A 14,414-nucleotide genomic window follows, 5' to 3' on the forward strand; every position below is an offset into this window, starting at 1 on the left:
CTCCCACAGAAACCTGTTGAGGCCAGAACGTTATGGGCAGGATACTCCCTAACAGACTGCATTTTGTTAAGCTCGGTAGTACACTGCTTGGAGCCTCAGAGTGCCCACTGGATTGTTAGTGCCCACTGGTTTATATCTATATTGGGTGGCTCAGTGGTCACCTGCTCCTCTGGTAGCGCGTTCCAGGCACCCACCATTCTCTGTGCGAAAAACCTCCCCCTTAAACTTTCCCCCTCTCACCTTCAACCTGTGCCCCCCTTGTAACTGACACTTCCACTCCGGGAAGTGGTTAGCACGGCTGCCTCACAGCGACAGGGACCCGGGTTCGATTCCTGCTTGGGTCACTGTCTGTGTGGAGTCTGCACATTCTCCCCATGTCGGCATGGGTTTCCTCCAGATGCTCCAGTTTCCTCCCACAGTCCGAAAGACGTGCCGGTTAGGTGGATTGGCCATGCTAAATTCTCCCTCAGTGTACCCGAACAGGCGCCGGAGTGTGGCGACTAGGAGATTTTCACAGTAACTTCATTGCAGTGTTAATGTATGCCTACTTATGACACTAATAAATAAACTTCTAGAACCTTGGTTTGGCCACATTTGGCATCTGGTTTCCTCCCAGAATCTAAAGTTGTAAGATTAGGTTGATTGGCTGTACTAAAATTGTCCCTTAGTGTCAGGAGGATTAGCAGAGTAATTAAATGGGGTTATAGGGATAAGGCCTGGGTGGGATAGCTGTCAGTGCAGTCTCAATGGGCCGAATGGCCTCCTTCTGCACTGTAGGAATTCTATGACTCTATGATTGTGTGCAGTTCTGGTTGCCACACTACCAGAAGGATGTGGCAGCTTTGGAGAGAGTGCAGAGAAGGTTCACCAGGCCTGGTCTCCAGGGTGTTGGCTATGAGGAGGGGTTGAATAAACTAGGATTGTTTTCACTAAAAAGACGGAGAGGAGACTGATAGAGGTCTACAAAATGATGAGATGCATAGACAGGATGGATAGTCAGAGGCTTTTACCCAGAGTGGAAGTGTCAATTCCAAGGGGGGGACAGGTTCGAGGTGAGGGGGGGGGGCAGTTTAAAGGGAGATGTGCGGAGGGAGGTTTTTCACGCAGAGAGTGGTGGGTGCCTGGAACGTGCTGCCAGAGGAGATGGTGGAAGCAGACACATTGGCAACATTTAAGAGGCATCTGGATGGGTTCATGAATAGAGAGGGAATAGAGGGATACGGATAAGGGCAGAGTTTATTTTGTAGTTTAGTTGGGCATCATGATCGGCACAGGCTTGAGGGGCTGAGGCCCTGTTCCTGTATTCTCTTTGTTCTTTGTGAAGGCCGCTGGGTTGAGGTGAACCTTGGCCCCGGCAATCTGTGGCTACCAACTCACCTGGTCTCCAGCTCCAATGTCATCCTCATGTCTGTCTAGGTGAACCCCCTGTGCGATGTCTGGCGACTGCTGCTCCAGGGCAACTAACACATTGCAGGTCTTGTAGTCAAAGCCTGTACACAGCAAAGCACAGTCAGATCCCAGTGCCACATACACACACTAAACAGTGAAGAACTACGCCGCGAAGACAACAGTATTTGCAAAGTTATGGGAGGAGATGTCCAGAGACCAGAACCGTGCCCAGTGTTCCAGCAAACTATCGCAATGGAAACCTCGCTAGACTGCTCATGCCTTTTTGAGAATGATTCTATCTATACCAATCCTAGACTGTTCATCAGCTGGAAACGCACATGAACGCACAAGACTTAAGTTAGTGTGAAATTCCAAGATGTTAAACTATTGAAATTAAATAAACCAACACCTCTTTTCTTGAACAGACAGAATAATGGGCACATATCCCATTCCAGTGTAGCACAAATGTCAGATTATTTAGCACAGATTATTAAACCAGAAAGATTTTGGGAGTTGTGTACCATTTGTATACTGGTGTCAGGGAGTGGAGACAGCGGATTAATTTTCTTCTGTGGGACATGGGTGTCGTTGGCTGGGCCAGCATTTATTACCCATCCCTAGTTGCCCCTTGAGAAGGGGGGGGTGAGCTGCCTTCTTGAATTGCTGCAGTCCACGTGCTGTGGGTTGACCCACGATACTGGTAGGAAGGGAATTCCAGGATTTTCACCCAGTGACTGCGAAGGAACAGCCGATATATTTCCAAGTCAGGATGACCTGGAGGGGAACTTGCAGGGGGTGGTGTTCCCATGTATCTGCTGCCCTTGTCCTTCTAGATGGAAGTGGTGGTGGGTTTGGAAGGTGCTGTCTGAGGATCTTTGTTGCAGTGCATCTTGTAGATGGTACAGACTGCTGAGACAGAGTGTCGGTGGTGGAGGGAGTGGATGTTTGTGGATGTGGTGCCAATCAAGTGGGGCTGCTGGATGGTGTTGAGCTTCTTGAGTGTTGTTGGAGCTGCACCCATCCAGGCAAGTGGGGAGTATTCCATCACAATCCTGACTTGTGCCTTGTAGATGGTGGACGGGCTTGGGGGAGGTGAGTTACTTGCCGCAGTATTCCCAGCCCCTGACCTGCTTCTGTAGCTGCTGTGTTTCACTGACCTTTCGCGGAATTATCGTATCCAATGTGCTGGATTGTGTCCCTCACCACCTTCTGGTAATCAACGACCGCTCGAGATGTTATCTCCCCACATAACAGCACCATCCCCGTCTTACACACGGTCTCTGTGGGACAGGAGGCAAACAGCATCATGTCAGGTAGAATAGGGGGTTATATACAGGGTAAAGATGAAGCCATTGAACAGTACAGCACAGGAATAGGCCCTTTGGCCCATCCTGTTGTGCCGGACTTAATGCCAAATTAAACTAATCCCATCTGCCTGCCCTTGCTCCCAATCCCTCTATTTCTTGCATATTCATGTCCCTTAAACATCCCTATCCACACTACGCCTGGCAGTGTGTTCCAGACACCTATCACCCTGTGTCAAAAAATCTGCCCCTCACATCTCCTTTCAACTTTTCCCCTCTCACCTTAAATGCATGGTTATATACGGAGTGAAGGTTATATATGGAGTTGTATATGGTTATATACGGAGTGAAGGTTATATATGGAGTTGTATATGGTTATATACGGAGTGAAGGTTATATATGGAGTTGTATATGGTTATATACAGAGTGAAGGTTATATATGGAGTTGTATATGGTTATATACAGTGTGAAGGTTATATATGGAGTTGTATATGGTTATATACAGAGTGAAGGTTATATATGGAGTTGTATATGGTTATATACAGTGTGAAGGTTATATATGGAGTTGTATATGGTTATATACAGTGTGAAGGTTATATATGGAGTTGTATATGGTTATATACAGTGTGAAGGTTATATATGGAGTTGTATATGGTTATATACAGTGTGAAGGTTATATATGGAGTTGTATATGGTTATATACAGTGTGAAGGTTATATATGGAGTTGTATATGGTTATATACAGTGTGAAGGTTATATATGGAGTTGTATATGGTTATATACAGTGTGAAGGTTATATATGGAGTTGTATATGGTTATATACAGAGTGAAGGTTATATATGGAGTTGTATGTGGTTATATACAGTGTGAAGGTTATATATGGAGTTGTATATGGTTATATACAGAGTGAAGGTTATATATGGAGTTATATATGGTTATATACAGTGTGAAGGTTATATATGGAGTTGTATGTGGTTATATACGGAGTGAAGGTTATATATGGAGTTGTATGTGGTTATATACGGAGTGAAGGTTATATATGGAGTTGTATATGGTTATATACGGAGTGAAGGTTATATATGGAGTTGTATATGGTTATATACGGAGTGAAGGTTATATATGGAGTTGTATATGGTTATATACGGAGTGAAGGTTATATATGGAGTTGTATATGGTTATATACGGAGTGAAGGTTATATATGGAGTTGTATATGGTTATATACGGAGTGAAGGTTATATATGGAGTTGTATATGGTTATATACAGTGTGAAGGTTATATATGGAGTTGTATATGGTTATATACAGTGTGAAGGTTATATATGGAGTTGTATATGGTTATATACGGAGTGAAGGTTATATATGGAGTTGTATATGGTTATATACAGAGTGAAGGTTATATATGGAGTTGTATATGGTTATATACAGAGTGAAGGTTATATATGGAGTTGTATGTGGTTATATACAGAGTGAAGGTTATATATGGAGTTGTATGTGGTTATATACAGAGTGAAGGTTATATATGGAGTTGTATGTGGTTATATACAGAGTGAAGGTTATATATGGAGTTGTATGTGGTTATATACAGTGTGAAGGTTATATATGGAGTTGTATGTGGTTATATACAGTGTGAAGGTTATATATGGAGTTGTATATGGTTATATACAGAGTGAAGGTTATATATGGAGTTGTATATGGTTATATACAGAGTGAAGGTTATATATGGAGTTGTATATGGTTATATACAGTGTGAAGGTTATATATGGAGTTGTATATGGTTATATACAGTGTGAAGGTTATCTATGGAGTTGTATATGGCTATATACAGAGTGAAGGTTATATATGGAGTTGTATATGGTTATATACAGTGTGAAGGTTATATATGGAGTTGTATATGGTTATATACAGTGTGAAGGTTATATATGGAGTTGTATATGGTTATATACAGTGTGAAGGTTATATATGGAGTTGTATATGGTTATATACAGTGTGAAGGTTATATATGGAGTTGTATATGGTTATATACAGAGTGAAGGTTATATATGGAGTTGTATGTGGTTATATACAGAGTGAAGGTTATATATGGAGTTGTATGTGGTTATATACAGAGTGAAGGTTATATATGGAGTTGTATGTGGTTATATACAGTGTGAAGGTTATATATGGAGTTGTATGTGGTTATATACAGTGTGAAGGTTATATATGGAGTTGTATATGGTTATATACAGAGTGAAGGTTATATATGGAGTTGTATATGGTTATATACAGAGTGAAGGTTATATATGGAGTTGTATATGGTTATATACAGTGTGAAGGTTATATATGGAGTTGTATATGGTTATATACAGTGTGAAGGTTATCTATGGAGTTGTATATGGCTATATACAGAGTGAAGGTTATATATGGAGTTGTATATGGTTATATACAGTGTGAAGGTTATATATGGAGTTGTATATGGTTATATACAGTGTGAAGGTTATATATGGAGTTGTATATGGTTATATACAGTGTGAAGGTTATATATGGAGTTGTATATGGTTATATACAGTGTGAAGGTTATATATGGAGTTGTATATGGTTATATACAGTGTGAAGGTTATATATGGAGTTGTATATGGTTATATACAGTGTGAAGGTTATATATGGAGTTGTATATGGTTATATACAGAGTGAAGGTTATATATGGAATTTTATATGGTTATATGCAGTGTGAAGGTTATATATGGAGTTGTATATGGTTATATACAGAGTGAAGGTTATATATGGAATTATATATGGTTATATGCAGTGTGAAGCCTATATGTGGATTTATTTATGGTTATGTACAGAGTGAAACTCCCAAACTCCCAAAATATGCTCCAAAACCTCTTGCTGCTTTGCCCAGAACCCTTCGAGAACACTCTGTATTCTGCTCTGTTAGAGAGAGATGACCCAGTTATAAATGTGGAATTCTGGTTGGTTTATGCTTGGTTCTCTGGGACTGGGCTAAGTTTGTCCAACTCATTGTAGAAAGCCTTGAGTTGGTAGTCTTTGGACACTAAGGGGCAATTTAGCATGGCCAATCCAGCTAACCTACACATCTTATTGTGCAAGTAATTCTTCAAAAGAAACAAATAAGCTAATTTTTGAAAAGTTTAAATCTGCTCAGAACCCCATTGGCCTCATTCATAAGAATAGGAGGGTGGGTCATGTGAGAATAGGTCCGTCCAATGAAATCATGGCCATTCCATCTTAGCTCCACCTTCCTGTTCCATCCCAGTTTCCCTTTGAATCCATTAGTGTGGAAAAATCTCCTTCTCTCAGCATCTCCTCCAACCTTTAGGGTGGCACAGTGGGTTAGCACTGCTGACTCATGGCACCTGGGACTTGGGTTCGATTATGGCCTTGGGTCACCGCGGAGTCTGTACATTCTCCCTGTGTCTGCATGGGTTTCCTCCGGGTGCTCTGGTTTCCTCCCACAGCCCAAAGATGTGCGGGCTAAGTGCATTGGCCGTGCTGAATCAACCCTACCGTCAGGGGGATTAGCAAGGTAAATACTTGGGGATAGGGACTGGGTGGGTTTGTTGTTGGTGCAGACTTAGAGCATAGAACATAGAACAGTACAGCACAGAACAGGCCCTTCGGCCCTCGATGTTGTGCCGAGCTATGTCCAATCCCAAGATCAAGCTATCCCACTCCCTATCATTCTGGTGTGCTCCATGTGCCTATCCAATAACCAATTGAAAGTTCCTAAAGTGTCCGACTCCACTATCACAGCAGGCAGTGTATTCCACACCCCAACCACTCTCTGAGTGAAGAATCTACCTCGGACATCCCTCCTATATCTCCCACCATGAACCTTATAGTTATGCCCCCTAGTAACAGCTACATCCACCCGAGGAAATAGTCTCTGAACGTCCACTCTATCGATCCCCCTCATCATCTTATAAACCTCTATTAAGTCACCTCTCATCCTCCTCTGCTCCAAAGAGAAAAGCCCCAGCTCCCTCAACCTTTCCTCTTAAGACCTACCCTCCAAACCAGGCAGCATCCTGGTAAATCTCCTCTGCACTCTCTCCAATACTTCCACATCCTTTTTATAGTGAGGTGACCAGAACTGCACACAATATTCCAAATGTGGTCTCACCAAGGTCCGGTATAGTTGCAGCATAACCCCACGGCTCTTAAACTCAAACCCCCTGTTAATAAACGCTAACACACTATAACCCTTCTTCACGGCTCCATCCACCTGAGTGGCAACTTACCGAGTTGATGGGCTGAATGGCCTCCTTCTGCACTATAGGGATTCTATGATTCTATGAACCCTCCAAGATGTTAGTGGCCCCTCTCATCCCAGTTGTCTCTTTATCCTGGATTTTAATTATTTTATCAATGGTCGCTTTGCCTGTGGTTGCTTGCAGACTCCAGGTTCTGGAAGTGTGCCCGTTCTCTGCCTCTGTCCTTCACACCCTTCTCTGAGAATTCTCTAGTCTTTTGGTGTGTTATTGTGCCGTTGGGATGGGCTCTGACTAAGCCCAGCAACGCCAGGAAACCTGAAAAATAAATTGAAAAGCAACCCCTCCCCCACCCCCATGCCAACACTATAGTTAAGAAAGTCCACCAATGCCTCGATTTTCACAGGAGGCGAAGGAAATTTGGCATGTCCGCTACGACTCTCACCAACCTTTACACATACACCACAGAAAGCATTCTTTCTGGTTGTATCACAGCTTGGTATGGGCTCCTGCTCTGCCCAAGACCGCAAGGAACTACAAAAAGGTTGTGAATGTAGCCCAATCCATCACACAAACCAGCCTCCCATCCATTGACTCTGTCTACATTTCCCAATACCTCGGAAAAGCAGCCGGCATAATTAAGGACCCCACGCACCCCGGACATTCTCTCTTCCACCTTCTTCCATTGGGAAAAAGATACAAAAGTCTGAGGACACGTACCGACCGACTCAAGAACAGCTTCTTCCCTGCTGCTGTCAGACTTTTAAATGAAACCAAAAGAGAAAATGCTGCAAAATCTCAGCATCCCCTTTGCCAAAGCTTTGACAAAGGATCATCTGGGCTCGGAACGTCAGCTCTTTTCTCTCCTTCCAGATGCTGCCAGACCTGCTGAGATTTTCCAGCATTTTTCTCTTTTGGTTTCAGATTCCAACATCCGCAGTAACTTGATTTTATCCAGAATTTTGAATGGACTTGTCTTGCATTAAGTTGATCTCCCCCCCCACCCCCCCACCCCCCCAAGTTATGACTGTAACATTACATTCTGCACCCTCTCCTTTCCTTCTCTATGAATGGTATGCTTTGTATAGCGTGCAAGAAACAATGCTTTTCACTGCATTCTAACACACGTGACAATGATAAATCAAATCAAATCAAATAAGCTCTGCATACTCATTGTTCTCCCAGTAAAGCTTTCTCTCCAGAGTTCCTGTGTAGATTTATTGGTGGCTAAGTTACATTTACAGATCTAACATTTGGGTTCCCACAGAAGTAGGTTGACTCTAACAAAATCCTTCATGATTTGAGAAACCTCTGGCGGGACACACTCCGCCCTCCCAAACCCCCCCACCCCTCCTACCCCTCAGTGTCACCTTCTCTCGAGGGTCTGAGTAGGACTTTAATACCATCTCTCCGATTTGATATTGATCCCAAATCCTTCCTAGGTCAAACATTCAAATAAATGTCTGCCCAATGTGGCGCAGTGCCAGCTGAGTAATAAGATATTTCACTCACCACATGCGACCTTGGCATTAGGGTCCTGCTTCAGGTGGGCATCCAGCACCGCGTCGCTGATCTGGTCACAGATTTTATCTGCGGGAGGTGGCGAGAAGATGGCATTAACAACCTGAATTTGCCCAAGTGGCTTCAACAATGGAATATTCTCAGGATACGAAACACAGAGGGACACTGAGGCAGGGAGAGGGAGAGCTGACAAGATAGCCCGCGATAAGAGACTTTAAAAAAACCTGTATTCTTTCATGGGATGTGGGCATCACGGGCAAGGCCACTTGTTGCCCATTCCCCATTGCCCCTTGTAAGGCCCACTCTGCCATTTCAGAGGGCAGTTAAGAGTCAACTGGTGTTGGCATTGCTGTGGCTCTGGAGTCCCATGTAGGCCAGACCGGGTAAGGACGGCAGATCCCCTTCCCTAAAGGGACATTAGTGAACCAGATGGGTTTTGATGGCAGTCACCGTGAGAGTTTTAATCGCAGATTTCTGTTTTATTGAATTGAAATGTGGGGAGGGAGTAGCGCAGTGGTATCGTCACTGGCCTAGGGACCCCGAGGTACAGGGTAATGACTGGCTTCAAATATTGAAATTTGAATTCAGTAAAACCCTGGAATTAAAACTCTACAGCGGAACATGAATTCCACCTGACTGAATTAACGAATGGAGCGCGGATGGAAAGTTACATCCTTCATCACTCAAAGCATTGGGACAGCTGCGATTTCCTGAGGTTCAACTGTAGGAAAATGACATCACTTCCCATGATCAACGACATCACTCCCGTGTTCAATGACATCACGCCCTGTGTTCAATGACATCACTCCCCATGTTCACTGACATCACTCCCCGTGTTGTAATGACATAACTCCCTCTGTTCAGTGCATTATTCAGGGGGTCACCGTCTGTGTGGGGTTTGCATGTTCTCCCCGTGTCTGCGTGGGTTTCCTCTGGGAGCTCCACTTTCCTCCCACAGTCTGAAAGTCGTGCTGGTTAGGGTGCATTGGCCGTGCTAAATTCTCCCTCACTGTACCCGAACAGGTGCCAGAGTGTGGCAGCTCGGGGATTTTCACAGTAACTTCATTGCAGTGTTAATGTAAGGCTACTTGTGACATTAATAACAAATAAAGCCATGATTACACTAGGATCCAGAGCCAGTAGCGGGCACAGCTCTCCCCATTGTGATATCCTGCACAACCTTCCAACGTTACCCCATGCCCGGTGGCACCATTCGCAGCTGGCCTGTGGAAAGTGGCCCCACTTGTAGAAAGTTGCTGAATCTGACTGAGGAATTCTTGGAACAGCAGAGCGCCCCTATTAATAGAGGCCAGCGTTCCCAGATGGGATCCTATTTCAGAATTCCACACAGCCAGAAATCAAGACACTTTCAAGACGCAGTTATAGCAACAACAGGGGAGAAAAAACCCCGAATAAGCCATTCTGCAGGGTCGGTGAGGGGGGCAGAGACTGAGATTTCACTCCAGTTTGGAGCCAGGCCCCCAGCGAGCCACTCAGGGCGGCATGGTGGCACAGTGATTAGCACTGCTGCCTCACAGCGCCAGGGATCCGGGTTCAACTCCCGGCTTAGGTCACTGTCTGTGTGGAGTTTGCACATTCTCCCCGTGTCTGCGTGGGTTTCCTCCGGTTTTCTCCCACAGTCCAAGATGTGTGGGTTAGTTGGATTGGCCGTGCTAAAATTGCCATTTCGTGTTGGGGGATTAGCTAGGGTAAATGCACGGGGATAGGGCTTGGGTGGGATTGTTGACAGTGCAGACTTGATGGGCTGAGTGGCCTCCTTCTGCACTGTAGGGATTCTATCATTCCACGAATGTGGAACTCCCTCTCAACTGTCTGTTTTACATTTCTACGGTGTGCAACACCCCAACACTGTGAGTGAGTTGTGTGGTGTGTACCCCCAAGTATCCGGGCCAATGCCCACATACCCGGTTCCTGCAGCACATCTGGAAGATTAACCTCCCCTAGCAGCCGTTTGCGGAAGGGGGGCCGGTCAAAATCTCTCCCAGCCTCTTCTGAAATCATCCGAGGAAATTGGCCCAGTTTTAGATTCCGCGCTCCCCCGCATGGGCACGGTCGTTCCTTTTGTGAATCTCCCATACTCGTTGGAGTACAATTGTGAAAGGATTAATGATTGCACAAGTTTAAAAATCACGCAAGCTGTGTCTCAGTCACAAAGGGAAAGCTATGTGAGAGCCACAGGCCTTGATGAAAGTAGACCCAGATAAGAGTCAAGGACTCTGTGCAGCTCCTGTTTGCCATTAGAACAAGAAAAAGAGAGGTTGATATATCATTGGTTAGAGATATAACTATTATTGCTTGATGATATATCAAGTACAAGTTTTAATTGGACACCATACCCTTATGTATGCATGACGTAACCTTAATCAATAATTGTGAGTGGATAAAGATGACTCCTATATTTTGATTGGTATATGCTAATTACTGGCAACTGAATTTGAAACTATAATTGCTTGTGTGTTTTTCAATTTTGAATTTGAATCTGGCTGGTCTTAAAGATTTGGTCTGAATCCTGTAGCTACCGCAATAAATCATCTTAAACCACTCTGCGACTTTGTCTGGCTACTTGAGGGGGCCGATAGTTTTAACTATCAACGGGAAAAACATGGTGTAAAAAGCTGGATGAAGATTGATAGGGCCCCCTCCCCTCTCAACACCATCCCCCCTGCGCGTTCCCCACCTAAGACAGTTCTCTAAGATGAGGGGTGGGCGTCTGATGGTTCTCAGATCCCTGTTACACTGGTGTTAGATGCGGCTGAGTGGAATCCTCACTGGAGAGCTTTCCAGGAGCGCGCTAGGCTGCATAGACCAGGGTATGGTGTAGATCTGAAAAGATCTTTTACTGGAGTCCACCACCCGCCATTGTTTAACTCATGTGCGCACTCTTCCTCACTCCTTTCCTACGTTCCTTCCTGCTCTGAACAGTGCATTCAGTTCCAGACACCGCACCTCCGTAAAGAGTAACCTTGGGTGGAGTGCAGTGGAGAACCCCAGAATGACAAAAGGATTGAATAATGAGAACAGTTTGCATAGGTTAGGGTGGCACAGTGGCACACTGGTTAACACTCTTGCCTCATAGCGCCAGTGACCAAGACTCGATTCCTGGCTTGAGTCACTGTGTGTGTGGAGTCCGCACATTCTCCCCATATCTGCGTGGGTTTCCTCCCACACTCCAAAGATGTGCGGGTTAGATTGATTGGCCATGCTAAATTGCCCCTTAGTGTCAGGGGGATTAGCAGGATAAGTAAGTGAGGTTATGGGGATAGGGCCTGGGTGGGATTGCGGTCAGTGCAGACTAGATGGGCTGAACGGCCTCGTTCTGTACTGTAGGGTTTCTATGATTCATGAGATTAGGCTTGTGTATTGCAAAGGAGATGGGTACGTACTTGAGTGCCTCCTCCTGGTCTATAAACCACTACAAGGACAAATAGGGATGCCCAATAATGCTAATGTTGCCCACAACCTCATAGCCTGAGACATCATCTCAGAAGTTTGTAGAGCTCAGTCCCTCCGCTGTCTGTTGGAATCTACGAAAGAGCTGGGTAAGGTGTTGATGGTGGACAAAGGTGTGTGACGGTGCACTTAAAGCTTAAAAGTGCGCAGTCCCAGTCGTCACACTATGGGAAGGCTGTGATCTCACTGGAGAAGATGCAGAGGAGGTTCGCCTGGAATGGGGAGTTGCAGCTACGAGGAGAGTCCGGATAGGCTGTGTTTGTATTCCCTGCGGCAGAGGAAGGAGAAGGGGGGATCTGATAGAGGTGTACAAAATTACCAGAGGCATAGGGCAGGGTAGATCTTAAGAATCCTTGCACAGGTGTCTAAAACCAGAGGTTTAAGGTGAAGAATGAATGGTTTCGAGGGGACCTAAGGAAATTGTCTTTTACTCAGAGAGTGGTGAGGCTGGTGAAGACAGCACTCCCACAACACTTAAGAAGCATTTGGAAGAACACTTTACTCATCCAGACACAGTAGGCTATGGAGAAAGTGCTGGTAAGTGGGATTAGTCTCAGGGAAACATTGGAAAGAGGAGGTTTACCAGGATGTCGCCTGGTACGGTGGGAAGGTCTTATGAGGAAAGGCTGAGGGACCTGAGGCTGTTCTCGTTAGAGAGAAGAAGGTGACTTAATAGAGGCATATAAGATGGTCAGAGGATTAGATAGGGCGGACAGTGAGAGCCTTTATCATCAAATGGAGATGTCTTGCACGAGGGGACACAGTTTTAAATTGAAGGGTGGTAGATATAGGACAGGGGTCTGAGGCAGGTTCTTTACTCAGACGGTGTGGAATGCCCTGCCTGCAACAGTAGTGGACTCGCCAAAATTAAGGGCATTTAAATGGTCATTGGATAAACATATGGATGATATTGGAATAGCGTAGGTTAGATGGGCTTTACATTGGTTTCACAGGTCGGCGCAACATCGAGGGCTGAAGGGCCTGTACTGCGCTGTAATGTTCTATGTATGTTCTATGGGTATATGGTGGTCAGCACAGACATGATGGGCTGAAGGGCCTCTATCTGCTCTGTTTGACAGTGACACTAATTGAAGAGACATATCGGACTGGAAACGTTAACTCTGTTTCTCGCTCCACAGATGCTGCCAGACCTGCTGAGTTTATCCCGTTGGATGGGAGAAATTTTCCCATCCCACTGGCCACGGGAAGTGGAGCGGAAGGGATAGGAGCATGCAAAGATCTGTTGACCGCAGACAGGATGTTACAGTCTTGCGGCAAGAGAGGGTGGACAATCCTGTCTATTGTGTTTGAATACTCCATCTGCAACACCCCTCCTCCCCTCAATCCCTCCTTCCCTCCTCCAGCCCCCATCAATCGAGGTATCTCTCTCCCATCCCCTTCTTCAATATTTGGAACAAAAATACCATTGCCTGTGGGGGGGAAGTTTTCCAGCCCTTTCCACCGCCATCGTCTTCCAGCCCCGCCGAAATCGAGCCTCGTTGGGCAGTGGGAATGGCTTGTCATGCCAACCTTTGGTGGGACCAGCAGATCCCACCAGCGGCCAATAGGGAGGGGCCTCTGCGCAGCGAAACCTGCCACGGGGTTTGGGGGTGGGGGAGGTGGGAAACAGGAGTCTGGGGAGGGGAGGGTGGTGTGGGTGCGGGGAGGGTCTGGAAAATTAATTCTGGGCCAGGTTTGCACAGCTGCCCAGCAGCGGAATCGTGATTTCCACCAGAGATTCAAGCCCCAGGGCTTTGGCGCAAAAGGACACTCGGAGACTCTGACTGTACTGCCCACGGCCAACCCCTCACAGAACAAGATGATTTGGTCGTTTAGTGGGATCTTGCTGTGCACAAATTGGCCGCCGCCTGGCGACGGAGGGCGCTCTTCGAGCGGGCGTCACTGGAAGGGGCGCCGCAGAAAGGCAAAACTCGGCTCTTTACCCCCCGCCCAACCCCCGCACCCCCCCCCCCCCCCCCCAACTTTACTTACCCGGATGCCCCTCGCCCACCGACTCGGAAGTGAACATGAAGGTCCCCTCATCGTAGGCGCCGTTGCCGTTGATACCGTTCACCGGACGATTCATGGTCGGGGGGTGGGGGGGGGGGGCGGTGCTGGGAGAGCGGAGTGGGGGTTGGGGGGGGGGGGGAGGAGGCGGTTTCCGGGGCGATCCCCTGCTAACTTGTTCCTTCGATCGGGAGGTGCCGGCGAGGAGGGTGGTGGTGGTGGGGGGGGCAGGGGGTGAACGGGGTTGTGGGGGGGGGGGGTAGTGGTGGTGGTGGTGGGGGTCGGTTAACGGAGACAGGGAACTGGCGAGAGAGTCCCCCGGTGCCCTGAGAGCAGTGTTATAGCAGGGATAGACTGCCGGGTCTCCTATATAAGGCTGAGGGAATACTAATAACAACATGTGGGATTCTAAGTGAGCAGGGGGAGGGGAGGGGAGGGGAGGGGAGGGGGTGGGTGAGGGGGCGGTGGTTACTGTGGAGGCAGGGGAGGGTGCGGAGGCCAATTTACTACA

The 14,414-nt window shown here is 46.5% G+C and overlaps 1 protein-coding gene across 2 annotated transcripts in view; it reads right to left on the reverse strand.

The window, feature by feature from the left end:
- Positions 1-13,986, reverse strand: part of LOC145360362 (S-adenosylmethionine synthase) — a 29,526-nt gene extending 15,540 nt beyond the window's left edge. For both annotated transcript variants that reach the window (XM_080215534.1, XM_080215535.1), the window contains exons 1-4: positions 13,889-13,986; positions 8,417-8,494; positions 2,547-2,669; positions 1,378-1,490 (exon numbers count right to left, since the gene is read on the reverse strand). In XM_080215534.1, the coding sequence (XP_080071660.1) occupies positions 1,378-1,490; positions 2,547-2,669; positions 8,417-8,494; positions 13,889-13,982 (408 nt within the window). In that variant the 5' untranslated portion in view covers positions 13,983-13,986. The remainder of the gene's footprint in view (positions 1-1,377; positions 1,491-2,546; positions 2,670-8,416; positions 8,495-13,888) is intronic.
- Positions 13,987-14,414: the final 428 nt, after the last annotated feature.

The sequence above is a fragment of the Carcharhinus amblyrhynchos genome, chromosome 31, assembly GCF_965287045.1.
Source record: "Carcharhinus amblyrhynchos chromosome 31, sCarAmb.v2.hapA, whole genome shotgun sequence".
Classification (NCBI taxonomy): domain Eukaryota; kingdom Metazoa; phylum Chordata; class Chondrichthyes; order Carcharhiniformes; family Carcharhinidae; genus Carcharhinus; species Carcharhinus amblyrhynchos.